This window comes from Zeus faber (assembly GCF_960531495.2).
Source record: "Zeus faber genome assembly, chromosome: 6".
Lineage (NCBI taxonomy): Eukaryota > Metazoa > Chordata > Actinopteri > Zeiformes > Zeidae > Zeus > Zeus faber.
The window spans coordinates 27,596,544-27,611,621 of record NC_137201.1 but is presented as its reverse complement, the minus strand read 5'-3'; the positions used below and the strand labels follow the sequence as shown (position 1 = coordinate 27,611,621).

At 46.2% G+C, this 15,078-nt stretch overlaps 1 protein-coding gene across 1 annotated transcript in view; it reads right to left on the bottom strand.

Moving 5' to 3' along the window:
• Window positions 1-1,436: 1,436 nt before the first annotated feature.
• Window positions 1,437-15,078, bottom strand: part of lrrk2 (leucine-rich repeat kinase 2) — a 37,869-nt gene continuing 24,227 nt past the window's right edge. The window contains exons 34-52 of the mRNA XM_080002912.1: window positions 14,353-14,570; window positions 14,130-14,284; window positions 12,561-12,707; window positions 12,214-12,405; window positions 11,563-11,709; window positions 11,049-11,161; window positions 10,687-10,877; window positions 10,433-10,593; window positions 10,116-10,286; window positions 9,777-9,877; window positions 8,777-8,965; window positions 6,972-7,165; window positions 6,782-6,854; window positions 5,985-6,175; window positions 4,818-4,985; window positions 4,483-4,721; window positions 3,365-3,433; window positions 2,937-3,072; window positions 1,437-1,925 (exon numbers count right to left, since the gene is read on the bottom strand). Of these exons, the coding sequence (XP_079859038.1) occupies window positions 2,948-3,072; window positions 3,365-3,433; window positions 4,483-4,721; window positions 4,818-4,985; window positions 5,985-6,175; window positions 6,782-6,854; window positions 6,972-7,165; window positions 8,777-8,965; window positions 9,777-9,877; window positions 10,116-10,286; window positions 10,433-10,593; window positions 10,687-10,877; window positions 11,049-11,161; window positions 11,563-11,709; window positions 12,214-12,405; window positions 12,561-12,707; window positions 14,130-14,284; window positions 14,353-14,570 (2,844 nt within the window). The 3' untranslated portion in view covers window positions 1,437-1,925; window positions 2,937-2,947. The remainder of the gene's footprint in view (window positions 1,926-2,936; window positions 3,073-3,364; window positions 3,434-4,482; window positions 4,722-4,817; window positions 4,986-5,984; window positions 6,176-6,781; window positions 6,855-6,971; window positions 7,166-8,776; window positions 8,966-9,776; window positions 9,878-10,115; window positions 10,287-10,432; window positions 10,594-10,686; window positions 10,878-11,048; window positions 11,162-11,562; window positions 11,710-12,213; window positions 12,406-12,560; window positions 12,708-14,129; window positions 14,285-14,352; window positions 14,571-15,078) is intronic.

The window sequence follows — 15,078 nt, the reverse complement described above, 5'->3', positions numbered from 1 at the left end:
GTGGAATTTTACTTTCCGAACCCGGAGTTTCCCCGCATCTGCCGGAGAACAGTCCCGGTCATAGTTTGGACTCAGAAATCCATGCAGATTGACTTTTGTTTACCGTTCACCGCATGTGCCGCCATGCTGCTGTGACGCCAGGGTCTGTTGAAGCTCGGGGGGAAAAATACTCCGTCGCCGAGTTCGCGACTTGGAATTCCGACTTTGGAGCGACCTCGAGTTTCACTGGTCTTTTTTTGCTTTTCACCCCAAATTTCCGAGCTCCGAGATCAATGGAATGCAGCGCGACATGCGTCTCCCAGCCACCCTTTCCCTCGCTCCTCTTTGTAGATCTGACACTATAGATTAGGTGCAAGCAATAAGGTGGACGTCCCACTGAAGCTACTTGAAGAAGGTTCTACAAGGAGGAGTCCAGAGGAGACGCCGAAGGGAAGCCCAGGTTTCCGACCCACATTCTGATCCAAAATCTGCTGAAACGCGGCCGTGTACATTATGAACCCAAACTGCTGGCTGACATGTACTGAGACGAGCGGCGCCGAAGCTGCTTGGTACGGCGTGACGATGCAATACCGACCCCTGTGTCTAGGCATTAAAAGTCAAAACCTAGTACAAACACACGCAGATAAACGAAAAACGACGGCGTCGAAAAAAAGAATCACTTCTGTGATTGTCCTGAGAAAAAAACGATCACGCTGAGTGTGCCTAAATGATTTATGATATTTTCTTTTTATAGAATACATGGTGGATGTTGTATATTTAAGGTATTCTGTAAATATGACATATAAATATTATAAATATATTTATCTGGATAATTTGGATATCAGAACAACCGTGTTTCTATGGTTCAGAAGTGCTTCAAATCCTTAACGCTGGTTTTCTCTTTTATTGTTTACTAATGTGCTATATCGATGTATCGGAGGGCCGAGTCCTCCCTGTAAATATCCTTTTTTTCCATGAAATGGCTTCAAATGCAAATGTCTTTTTTTCCCCTGTTGAGATTAAAGACCAGATGTGGTCCATACTCTGCACTGCTATTTGTGTTTTTGTTTTTTTCCCCCACCCCCCTCAACTCTAGGGTGTAATTTTCACCAAAAAGAACCAAACCAGACGTCAAAGACCTTCCCTGGACGCGGCCTCAACCTGCTCAGAACACTCTTATTACACCGACGTCAACGTGAGACGCAAAGGATTTCAATGCCATTAACACGCGTAACAGTAACATTAATACAGGAATACTTAAATATTATATTCTAAATATATATTTAGAGATATCATCCATCTGAAACGGTCCACAAAATTGCTCTAACCTGCCACATGCACATTATGAAAACTACACCGAAGAACTGGAAGATAAAAAAGAATCACAAGCGTCACAGCGGTACATAAAATACAATTTACTGCTTCGATAACGTGATAATATTACAAAACAACCCAGCACAAAGCAGCCAGCGTAACACCAGGCAAACAAGTCGTTGGCTAAACTGGAGTGAACGAGTTAACAAGTAAACAGAGGTGAGAATAAATAATCAAATAATGGCTTTGAGAGACATGATTCACTTCCTTTGGCTCACGTTCCAGTTTCAGGTGGGGTTTTTTTTTTTTTTTTGTTTGTTTGTTTTAATATCATCAAAGATACCCTCCATGAACCGGTCTGACAGGACGTATCGTCCAGGTCCTCCTTCCAAAATACAAAATAAGAAAAGAGAAAAACACGCAGAGAGGTGGCGGACGTGGGGTGAAACGCTGCAGCGTGTGTTGCAGGGGCGCAGGGGGGGACTCGCTCGTCGCTCGGTCGACCTTGGGGCGGGGGGCATGGCTTCCGGGGCGCGGCTTCCAGAAAGCGAGGTAAACGTTCTCCGCCGACGCGTAGTGCAGACACTTCCAAACGTCCGTTTGAGTTTCAATCCCTTTATCAAGTGCACTCCCTGGAAATAAAAGCACAAAACGCAACAGAAGACGAAACGACGATTGAATCAATGATCAATGTTGTATAAAGTGTCGACCTGTGGAGGATGAAAAAGTATCGAATACGGAACCTCTTTTTAAACTAAATATTCTTATGGATTACCACTTTAAGGGGTCGTGTTATTTCAGGTCTGACGTTAAGAATTATTGTTGGCGCCAATAAGCTGTACCTGCCACAGTGTCCAAGCTACAGAGGTTTGTAAAATAATTTAAAAAAAAGAAATGCAGAGGACGGCGGCAGATCTTCAAATCCCACTGGGCCGCAGCCTCTCTGCAACATCCCAAAACCCCACGGGCACAGTCACGCGACGGTGACGGAACAAAAGGCCCCCAGACGCCTCGTTACGTCTACCTTTCACCATATTTTACTGGGAGGCGAGGGCAGACACTGTCGAGTGACCGAATCTAAGCGGGTCGCTTTGTCACGGGAGGGCCTCGCGTCGACGTGGCACCCGCTAGATATAATGGAATAATAACAATGGAATCTCACTGATGGATGACATTTGGGGATCATATTATGCAGCTATCGAGGAGTTTTAATGAGATCTCATCTCATCTGTCTTCATTCCTCGAAAAATAACTCCCGTTACTGATATCGGATCAAACATTCTCAGACCAAGGACGCCGGAAACATGCAGCCCGCCAAGACCCCAACAACAACGCGTGGTCTGCTGTAATGTCCATTTTATAGGTAAACCAAATTAAATGGGATTCTTAATATAATAAAAGCCAGCATTTGTAAAAATGAGCCACGGTACACGGACGTTGTTTAAATGGTAAACAATCAATATAAAAAAATTAAAAAACGTTGAAATTGAAAAATTTTTGCGCGCACGCACGCACGCACGCACGCACGCACGCACACACACACACACACACAGTGGCTGCGGTGCCCCCTCGGCGCCCTCTAGCGCTCCCCCGGTGAACTACACGGTGCTAAATGAAGGGCGGCTCGGGAGGCGGCTCGCTACCGAGCTGAGGCTCAGTCCTGGGGCAGCTGCTCTCTCAACTTCCGAGTGATTTCCTCTCTCCTCTCGCTGTGTCTCCTCAGGTCCTTCACCTCCAGCGGCAGAGAGCCGTTCCACTCCATCAGCACACACTCCTCGTCTGGAGGGTACACGCAGACAGACAGACAGACAGACAGACAGAGAGACACACACACACGCACGCACACAGTTAAATGGTTTTACTGTAGTACTTGTAATACTGACACAACAAGACACACTTCTACATCTTTGGCACCTCATGTTAATAAGCTTCATTGTGTTTTATTTATTACATGAGCAGGTCACAGTGCCGCAGCGCTTCCATCCCATCCTTCCCATCAATGTGAAAGCTCGTTTCAGCTGAAGTTATTTCTTACTCTACGATGCGATATGAGTGCAGTGTTGAGTCTCACCAGACTGACTCTTGTCTTGGGAGAGTCTCCTTCCCAACACCAGCACCATGTTCTTCCTGTTCAGTGTTTCTGGTTTGAAGGAAAAATAACAAAATAACAAGAATGAAAAAAAACACGGAAAACACAAAGAACCAGAACACTCAGAAACACCCAAATGAAAGGTGTTTTCATAAACCAACATCCCAAAATGTCCCAATTCTGTGCGCCTCACACGTTCGTAGCTTGTAAAAAATAAACTTACATTTATCATGAAATGAAAGAAAATGTTAAATTGTGACAGGGTCGTGGACGCCCATAGGCTCATGGGAAGCGAAATTTAGTCCGTCTGGTCCGGTCCCACAGAAGAGCTGCTGTAGTTAATGCTGCTATGATAGAAAGGTGTCAGAACACACAGTGCATCACAGTTTGCTGTGTGTGGGGCTGTGTAGCTGCAGACTGGTCAGAGTGTCCATGCTGACCCCTGTCCACCTCTGAAAGCTCCTACAATGGACACACGAGCATCAGAACTGGAACATGGAGCAATGGAAAAAGGTGGCCTGGTCTGATGAATCATGTTTTCTTCTCCATCATGTGGATGGGTGGGGTTAGGGTCCGATCCGATGGAGCATCTGTGGGATGTGCTGGAACAACAAGCCCGATCCATGGAGGCTCCACCTCACAACTTCCAGGACTCAAAGGATCTTCTGCTAACGTCTTGGTGCCAGATCAAACAGTTCACCTTCAGAGGACTTGTGGAGTCCATGCCTCCACGGGTCACAGCTGTTTTGGCGGCACGAGGGGAAGCTGCACAATATCAGTGGTTGTTAGTGGTGGTTTTAATGTTGTGGCTGATCGGTGTCAGCTCCCATGTCACTGTCCGCTGGATTTAATGGATTTGGACGACTGGTTTGTTTGGCGAGTGGCCCCACCCAGATGCAGATTTTCTAAAAGTTACTTAAAACCTGTCTCCAGTTTACTCAACCTATAAGGTTATCCCTCCCTGAGTATCGGTCCAGTCTTACCTGGGCCGAGACAATAAGCAAAGTAAGGAGTTGATCGAATAAAACGCAGCCAGTAAATCACACAACGGGGAGCAAAAGAAACAAAATAAAACACCCGTCGCGGCGCAGGGCACCGACCTCGCAGCACAGGGGCCATGCAGCGGATGGCGTGGCAGCGGGGGCTGACCACCTGCAGGGCCTGGTGCTGCGACAGCTCCAGCAGGACCAGGAAGCCGCCGCGGGTCCCGATCCACAGGGTGGCGCTGCTCTGCACCAGCAGGGCCTTGACGCTGGCCCAGGACGGAGCTGCGTGTGTGGGGATCTCCGCCACGCCGCCGCCGCCGCCGCCCCTCTGGGCTCTGTAGCCGCGGTGCTGCCTGGGAGGAGCGGACGGCGAGAGAACTCTTAAAAAGGGTGAACATCAACGGTTTTGATTTTAAACTTTGTTTTTTTTTTTTCTTTACGGCTCGTACCGGATGATCTGCTCGCAGTCGATGAGGTCCACCATCCTCTCGCTCTTCTTGTCCCAAACCTCCACGGTGTGTCCCCCCGCCTTGCTGAGGTACACGTGTTTATCCACCACTAAGCGAGACACGCAGGCGTCGCAGCTCGACGCCGGTTGCTGTCTGGAAACACGCAGGCTTGTGCACACACACACACACACACACACACACACACACACATACACACACACACACACACACACACACACACACACACACACACACACACACACACACACACACACACACACACACACACACACACACACACATTTTAAATTCCCTTTTTTTGATGATTGACGTCTTACCTTTCATTGTGATTGCTCTTTAATCTTGGTCAAATGCATCGTCCACGTCAGGCCTTTTCATTCGGTGCTGCCTGGGTGACACCTGGAGGCTTTTAAACCCGCTTGCGTTCAGTTCTCCTGCGTCATTCAACCCTGCTTCATGCCAATACTGCGTTATGAATTTTTAAGGATTCTATATCGCCCCCTTCTCAGAGCAGTTCCGGCTATTGATGGTATTTGCTGAAACCATGGAAACGGCCTTGACATTTCTGATTCTACATTTAAGTGCTTTTGTAGTTGAGTTTGATAATAATATTGTTAATGAATTATAATAAAATTAATTTTCAATATTGAATATTGTCAATTTCTTTTTATTTTTTATTCATATCATTTCATTATCATTGCCATTTGTTCAGAATCAGAATGACTTCTCATCAGGTGCATTTGGTATAAGGTACTCGGAATTTTTCGTTGTGATTATTGCTGTGTGTTTCTACAGACAATTAGCATTACAAAAAAAAAAAAAAAAAAAAAAAGAACAGTCGGAGAATAAATAAATAAATAATAAAATGAAATAGATCAAAAAGTAAAGTGAAAAGAAAATTTAAAAATAAAACAAAAACTGCCAAATATACACCAATATCCAAATAAAGCTGCTGTTACGCAGCAATTTCTCTCCAGGAATGAATAAACTACCTATCTATCTATCTATCTATCTATCTATCTATCTATCTATCTATCTATCTATCTATCTATCTATCTATCCGTCCGTCCGTCCATCTATCTAATAAACAATAATGAATTGTTCGCTAAATGTGATTTATTTTGGGAGAAACGACCCCCCACTCACTGCAGGATGAGGTTGGGTCTGGTGTCGATGCTCTTTCCCACGTCGTAGTCGGCGCTGAAGGAGAGGATCCGGCTCCCGCATCCCGCCCAAACCGTGCTGCGGTCCAGCGAGCGCACCGACTGGCCCAGGCACATCACCGGCGTGTTGACGTTTCCCAGGGAGAGCGTCTTGATGGGCCGCCCGTTCTCCTGCTGGAGGGCGGGAGGAGTACCGGCGAAAAACAATGTAAGCGCAGGCTTGTGGTTGGACGGCCTGGTCACAAAGTGCCTCACGCGAGCGCCCTGAGCAATCACACCCATTTACAGCCTGAGGGAGACTTCCTCAGATGTCAAAAACAAACAAACAAAAAGTAAATAAAAACATGTCTAGCAGCGCATCCTCGTAATAACACCGTCATAAAGTCCCTCCTGGGCACTTTTGACCACCCTGTTTCGGAGGAATCGGACCTTCTCCCCTCGGCGTGGAGGTTCAGGTTAACCAGAGGAAAGTGCAGTAGGTGCTGACTTTTCCTTTATCTCTTGTGTAATAAATATGTGTAATTCTCACAGCGCCCGGCAGCACTTTCCTGACTGAACATTTCCTATGGCCAGATACCGTGCATGGGTAGACCTATTATTTTTTTTTCTCCTCATTGTTTAATTGTTCTCTTGGGTCCTAGATGGCTTACTTGTATGTTCTACTCTTTTTTTACTGCCTTTGCGTTATTGTGCCTCCTTGTCTCCTTCGTGCACGATGAGGAAGACGTTTAGTGGATGAGCAGCCAGAGACGGACGGGACGCTGAGTGAACAGCGTTTACCTTCAGGGCAGAGTCTTCGTAGACACTCAGGGTTCCGTCTGCCGTCCCCACCAGCAGGTAACTCTTCCTCTGGCTGAGGAGGGAAGGAGAAGGACGCACATCCCGTATTTTAACGGGTCGTTCACATTCGGGGTCACTTTCATGTTCCATCTGTCACAACCCCGAGGTCTTGTAGCTGCATAAAACGTACGCGTGTCGCGGGTGCGTGTGGAAGAACAGCGACGTGACGGCGTCGGCCACGCCCTGCAGGTGGTGCCATTTCGACATGTCCCGCGTGCTGATGACCGCCAGGGAGCCCGACTGCGTCCCCGCCACCAGCCAGTCACAGAGCTCGTCCGGGATTTGGACTTTGACCAGGCAGAGGATGGGGCTGGTGTCAACCTCCTGTGGAGGAACAGGAAGCGCTTATTGAAGAACCACTTGGAGACGAAAGGTCCAAGATGAAAGGTTCCACTTTCACATTCGGTTCCTGACAAAGCTCAGGATTCTTGCAAATGTGATTTATGTGCGGCATGCAACGTGGAAATCAGCCACATTCAACATTAATTATTTTTTCCACATTCATTGTTAAGTATTATTTTCACGGGGCTCCTTCGGGCATTACAAATTGAAATTTAAGGATTAAAAAAAACAACACAATTTTTCATTTTCAGAGACTTCACACAAAACAAATATAATCCATTTTCAATGTGATATTTATTAACTAAAATATAATCTAATCTGAGTCTTAGTGCCTATTGTGTATATATACACTGCGTTCCAAATTATTATGTAAATTATATTTTTCTCCGATTTTCCTAAATAGTTGATGTAAATGACAGTCAGTATAATTTTCAAGTCAAGTCATCAACCGTTAGGGTATAATTTGAATGTTGTTGAACAAACCTCCCAATGATAACAGTATTTTTTTCAAAAATAAAAAAATCAAAATGCACTGTTCCAAATGATAATGCACAACAGAGTTTCAAAACATTTTTTAGGTTGTAAAGAACTGAAAATGGTCATTTGTTGAATTTGCAGCATTAGGTCATATTTACTGAAATCAAAAGCTATTTCAATCCAAAACATCTGAACAGGCCAAGTTACATGTGAACATAGGAGGCTTCTTTGAGGTAGTAGGTAGTAGGTTTATGCACAACTGCAAGCCTCTGGAGGATCCTACACCTTGAGGTTGGTGGGACTCCAGAGGCACCAGCAGCTTCAAATACCTGTTTGCTGCTTTGTAATGGCATTTTAGCAGCTGCTCTCTTAATCCCATGAATTTGTGGCAGAAAGCTTCCTCATTCTGCCTTTATCTGCACCAACCCGTCTGTGCTCTGAATCAGCCACAAATCTCTTCACAGTACGATGATCACGCTTAAGTTTTCGTGAAATATCTAATGTTTTCATACCTAGACCAAGGCATTGCACTATTTGAGGCTTTTCGGCAGCAGAGAGAACCTTTTTCTTTCCCATGTTGCTTGAAACCTGTGGCTGCTTAATAATGTGGAACGTCCTTCTTTAGTAGTTTTCCTTGAATTGCGCTCGCCTGGCAAACTAATTATCACAGGTGTCTGAGATTGATTCCAGTGATCCAAAGAGACCTGAGACACAATACCATCCATGAGTTTCATTGAAAAACAAAAAACTAAATGTTTAGGACACTTAAATCCAATCTGCATAATAATTTGGAACGCGGTGTATATATATATCATTTCCCTGGCCTAATCTGTCATAAAAGCGATTCTAGAATTTTCTTTATTATGTTACGATTTAAATAACAAAACCAAGGGGAATATCCGGGTTTCAATGATTCCGTTTTTTTCAATTCCTTTTCAAGCACTTTCGCACAAAATTGCACCTCAAATTGCACAAGCACCTCGAGGACCCAGACCTCGGTAAGAACTCTGTTTTCTGGTCGCAGGTTGAACATCCTCTCACTACCTGACTCCAAAGTCAAGTAGCACGTTGCTCTTGGAGGTTGGAGTCCCGGTCGGAGGCTGCTGGCGTTCCTACCTGCGTGGTGACCGTCTCCGTGTCCAGGTTCAGCGCCGTGACGGAGCCCACCCTTCTGGTGCTGCTGCCTCCGCCCAGCCAGGCGCTGCCGCTCTGACCCACCGTGAAGCACTCTGCGCTGGGGCCCCCGGGGACCAGCAGCTCCCTCATTAGACACAGCATCTCCCCGGAGTTCAGCCGCTCAAACACCTGGACACGCACGGGGGCGAGTGGGTTTCACCGTGGAAACACTCTGGTTTTAATCCCCTCGGTGCTCTCAGTGACTCACTGGTTCTGAAAAGGCTCATTTGTTCAAACAATTAACGGTTACTGTTGCTTATATCTTGCATACAAAAAGAAAAAAAATAAGTCTAGCACTGCGTTGTCCTTCCAGTACTTGATGTAGTTGATACTTTTTTTTTTTTAACTCAAGTTGATTATAACAGATACTCCGCATTGGAACCACTTTGTAGTGAGATTATCCCATAATTATTTTAGTACAATAGCAAATCAATCAATCAAATCTCTGACCTGTTATATGGACATTATGTAATGCATGTATCAGTGTATGTAATATAGACATTAAATTAAAGAATGTTGAGATGGATATATTTTGCAATGTTTAAATTTTTTCTATTTAGATTTTAGGTTGTCTTCACATATTTGGTATATATATTTTTAATTGCAACATTTACATTTTTTTTTTTTTTAGGTTATCTTCACTCATTTATTTGTATCTATTTTTATCATTGCGACCTTCACATTTTTCAGTTTTATTTTTTACATTTTATTTTTTATTTTTCCATTTCCTTTGGCAATTGGTATATTTCCTGTGCTATTGAATTGAATTTTTATCTTGCAGTGCCTGTCTTGCTCTCAGCTTTATGTCTTAACAAAATTCAACAACATAAGAACCAGGAGGGCTGTGAATCGCATAAAGCAAATAGAAACAAAATAAACCAAACTGATTTCCAAGCTCCTCCACCCTCCACCCTCCACCCTCAAGTCTCCAGTCTCTGACCTGGACGGACGTGGGTCGGCTCTGAGGACTCTCCTTCATGCACTCCTTCATCAGGGCCTGGAAGCCAGGCCACACGGAGCAGCCGTACTGTTTCACTGGGTCTGAGGAAAACCACAGCGGAGGGCTTATTAATAACAAACAAACGATTAAATAACAGTATTAAAGATGAAGTAGTTAAATAATCGGTTTAGTTCATCATGTAAAAATACTGTATATAAGATCTGTTTATCATTGACAGAATTGTAACATCCACTGTAGACACAAAGATGTCAACTGTATTTCAGGTTTCCTTTATTTCATGAAAATCACATTGAGTAAAAATGAACTCGATTTTTTAACCTGGCAGTTTCCCCTGCACCACAATCTCATCGAACTCGCTGGGGAACTTCATTCCGTCTGAAATGCGTTCGCCGCAGGTCAGCAGGTCGTAGAGCAGGAGCCCGAAGGAGAAGATGTCGGCCTGTTGGTTGTAGATCACGTTGCCCCTGGCAACCTCTGGCGCCCTGAAGCCTGTGGACAGCGACATTTAGGAAAGCTCGCTGCCCACTTGTCTGTCTCCTACTTAAGAAGACCAGCTTGCAGGCGGGCGTCGGCGATGGTGTAATAAATGTACCAAAGCACCCAAGGAACTGAGATTTAATTTTCCGGCCCCGTACCTGGCGTTCCCTCGGAGCTGCGGACTCCCATGCTGCAGCAGTACTGAGCGATGCCGTAGTCCGAGATCTTGGCGATGACCTCAGAGTTTGTCTTCAGGTTGAACAGCAGAACGTTGTGCGGCTTCAGGTCGCGGTAGATGATCATGGAGGAGTGGAGGTACCTGCCAGGATTGGGGAGAACCCTCCCGAAAATGAGATCGCTGACCGCGGCAAAGTTTTTGTCTTGCATTCAGAGCGACGGCATCCCGCGGTACCTGAGCCCGTCGGCCACCTGCAGAGCTATCCGGTGCTGCAGCTTGCGGTTCAAGCTGCCGTTCTCGTGTTGGAACAGCGAGTCCAGGGAGCCGCGCGGGGCCAGCTCCATCACCAGCACGTGGGGCGACGAGCCCACCGCCAGCAGCCCCACCAGGCTGGGGTGGTGCAGGCGTCCCAGCACCGCCAGCTCCTGGTGGGGGCCGGAGACCAGAGGAGAGAGGAGGTTAGGGGAGGAGTACAGTAACAGAAAACTCACCCCTGCGTTGCCCTACTCCGCTGGTCGCCCCGCCGTGGCAACGACACACAAACTAAATACAAAACACCACAAACCAAATACAAACATTCTTCAGCCAGATTGTACCTGTCGAAGCAGCCGGTGCACGTACAGGTCGGACGCATGTTTATTGAAGATCTTCACAGCGACCTCCTCGTTTTTATAGACTCCACGGTACACGGTCCCAAAACCTCCATTCCCTGAAAAATAGTGAATGCCACTCATATGCCTGCAACATGGACTCTTATGATGGGATATGACATAATGCAATGTATAATTACCAATAAAGATGATATCAGCTCCTATGAATCAACGACGGGACATAAACAGAATCAAACAGAGCTCCTCTAAACCGCTGCCGAGCTCTGAACCGTTGGAAATCACACATTTAACTTGCGGTAGGATGCGGATTTTACAAGAGGGAGAAAACTAAAGAAGCCTTTAATTGTTGATTTTTATAAACAGGCACAGATATGTTAAGCACTAGTTCAACAGTTTACTGTTACTTAATCACTTGTTAAGCACTAGTTCAGTGCTAGTTCAGCACTCGTCAAACACTAGTTAAGCGATAGTTCACCACTAGTCAAGCGCAGCAGCCCACCCAGCAGGTTCTCCTTGCAGTAGTCCACCTCCAGCTCCTCCCTCTCCAGGAGGCTTCCTGCAGGCTGGTCGCTCAGAAGCAGGTCTGGTGCGATCTGGGCGATGGGCAGCGCGTGGTCAGGGTCCTCCGGGCTCTCCAGCAGGAAGTCTAGGTTTAGGGACACGCGTGCACACACACACACACACACACACACACACACACACACACACACACACACACACACACACACACACACACACACACACACACACACACACACACACACACACACACACTCAGAGGAATGGACACAACCGACATGAATACAAAGACAATAAAAAGACGATTTACTTCATTTACTTACTTGAGTTATGATGAACAATACTGAAATAACTCAGACACTTAAACTATTTCTACACACAGTATATGTAGACTTGTGTACATATACTGTGTGTAGAAATAATATGTTTTGTTTTATATATGTAAGCAAACTTGCACAATTTCCTATTTTTGAGTGTGAATTGTTGATATAGAGGTTTATCGCAATTAACACAATTGTTATTGTTTATTGCCGAATTACTTTCTGCATAACCATCACAAAGCCTTTGCCTCTTTAATGCAAATGTTTCCACCCAACAAACCTTGCATTCTATCAAGACGAGTGGTACAAACCGTTTTGGAAGTGGGGGAAGAGGTCCTCCAGCAGGATCTTGCTCAACTCCTGTCCATCCTCGAAGCTGAAGAGCGCCCACTTCTTCAGCAGAGCTTCCCCGCTGCCGTGGATGTCGGTGTTGAGCAGCCCGGGGAACCACTCCTCCAGCAGCGAGTCGATGTGGTCCACCACCTGGCCCAGCAGCACGCGGCCTGGGGGAGGCGTCGGTGTGGGAAAGAGATTGCGAGTGGAAAAAGCTGCGTGACCGTCTATCCCAAAAACAGGCATCAGACATCCTTGTGCTGCTGCTGCTGCTGCTGCTGCTGCTGCTGCTGCTGCTGCTGCTGCTGCTGCTGTCGCTCGCTACCTTTGCGTGAGCAGGGCACGGTGATCTTGAGGAAGCTGGCGGGGTTTCCATGCAGGGAAGCCGCCTCCACCAGGCAGTACGCCTCCGGAGACCAGCTCAGGTACACACCTTGCCTCCAGTAGAGCCGGTTGGGACGCAACACCCTCTCTGGGTAACACACACACACACACACACACACACACACACACACACACACACACACACACACACACACACACACACACACACACACACACACACACACACACACACACACACACACACACACACACCTTTACTTTTTATACCTGAAAAACTCAAACTCAAAAGGTCATATAATGACAATATTAATAAACAAAACAAAAATAAATAAATTACATGAGTCATTTACTCTTATGGGAGTGAGTGAGTGAGTGAGATAATGAGAGTAAGTGAGTGAGAGAGCACCAGAGAGTGAGTGAGTGAGTGAGTGAGTGAGTGAGTGAGTGAGAGAGAATGAGAGTGAGTGGGTGATTGAGAATGAGAGTGAGTGAGTGAGTGAGTGAGTGAGTGAGTGAGTGAGTGAGTGAGTGAGTGAGTGAGTGAGTGAGTGAGTGAGTGAGTGAGTGAGTGAATAAGTGAGTGAGTGAGAAAATTAGAGTAAGTGAGAGAATGAGTGACAGAGTGAGAGAATTAGAGTGAGTGAGTGAGTGAGATCATGGGAGTAAGTGAGTGAGAGAGCACGAGTGAGTGAGTGAGTGAGTGAGTGAGAGAATGAGAGTGAATGAGAGAATGAGTGACAGAGTGAGAGAATGAGATTGAGTGAGTAAGTGAGTCAGTGAGTGAGTGAGTGAGTGAGTGAGTGAGTGAGTGAGTGAGTGAATGAGTGAGTGAGACAATAAGTGACAGAGTGATAGAATGACAGTCAGTGAGTGACAGAGTGAGAATGAGAGTGAGTGAGTGAGTGAGTGAGTGAGTGAGTGAGTGAGAATGAGAGAGTGGGTGAGTGGGTGAGTGAGTGAGAATGAGAGTGAGTGGGTGAGTAAGTGAGAATGAGAGTGGCTGAGTGGGAGAGTGAGTGAGTGAGAATGAGAGTTAGTGGGTAAGTGAGTGAGTGAGAATGAGAGTGAGTGAGAATGAGAGTTAGTGGGTAAGTGAGTGAGTGAGAATGAGAGTTAGTGGGTAAGTGAGTGAGTGAGAATGAGAGTGAGTGAGAATGAGAGTTAGTGGGTAAGTGAGTGAGTGAGAATGAGAGTTAGTGGGTAAGTGAGTGAGTGAGAATGAGAGTGAGTGAGAATGAGAGTTAGTGGGTAAGTGAGTGAGTGAGAATGAGAGTGAGTGAGAATGAGAGTCCGTGGGTAAGTGAGTGAGTGAGAATGAGAGTGAGTGGGTGAGTGAGAATGAGAGTGAGTGGGTGAGTGAGAATGAGAGTGAGTGAGTGAGTGAGTGAGTGAGTGAGTGAGTGAGTGAGTGAGTGAGTGAGTGAGTGAGTGAGTGAGTGAGTGAGTGAGTGAGTGAATGAATGAATGAGAGTGAAAGAGTGAGAGAGATGGAGTGTGTGAATGAGTGAATGAGTGAGTAAGAGAGAGAGTGAGAGAGAGAGAGCGGTACCTCTCCCACAGAGGATGTGTGAGGAGACCTCCAGCAGGCGGCTGATCTGTCGGGACCAGAACCCCATGGGGAAGTACGGCATCTCGTACAGACGCATGATCACCTCTGAGTTCTCACAGTGCGGCAGCTCGATCACTGGGCGGTGTTTCGACAGACTGGGGGGGGATTTCAATATGTCAATATTACCAAACTCTTACCTGGAAAATGCACTCAGAGTAGACACAGGTGTTTCAAGGAGGGGTTCTGGACTTGCTTGCTCGGTATCAGGAGCTGATCGTCCCCTAAGGGCAGAGCGATCTGGAACTTCTCCAGCAGCTTGAAGAACTGCGTCACGTGGCTTGTGGGGAAACATTTGCTCTGGAACAGGAACTTCTCCACCAGGGAGCGCTGCACCACCGCTTTGGGGGGCTCCGAGAAACCGCAGCTTTTCAAAGTCAGTTTCTGGGAAGGAGAGAAAGGAGAACAATGTTTATTTGCAGTTGTGTGCGCATATGCGTGTGATTTTTTTTTTATTCAAAGGCACACCAATTCTACAGTGCACTAAAATGTCGCTCGTGCGCCTCTTCACCGTTACAGCTGATTTACTGTGACCTTCCAAGTCGTTATTTTTCTCTATATATCACGACCGCAGCATAATTCCCCAATTAAATACTCCTTTATTTCCGTCATCCTCCCTGCTGCCTGTCGGGCTTTCATCCTCCACACCAACATCACCAAAGTAACTTTGGAAAACACTTATTTGTGGAGTGATATTGTAGCCAGGCTGACACGCTGCGCCAGTCTAACTCAGACTGTGTTCAGTCTGGGACATATTTTGTGTAATCACCGGGTGCGTTGCATTGACATTTCACTGCATATATGTATGAAAGTATGTATATGTATGTGACAAATAAACCCCTTGAATCTCAAGAAGAGTGTTATTATTGTTAGGGGATGGAAGGTCGAACCG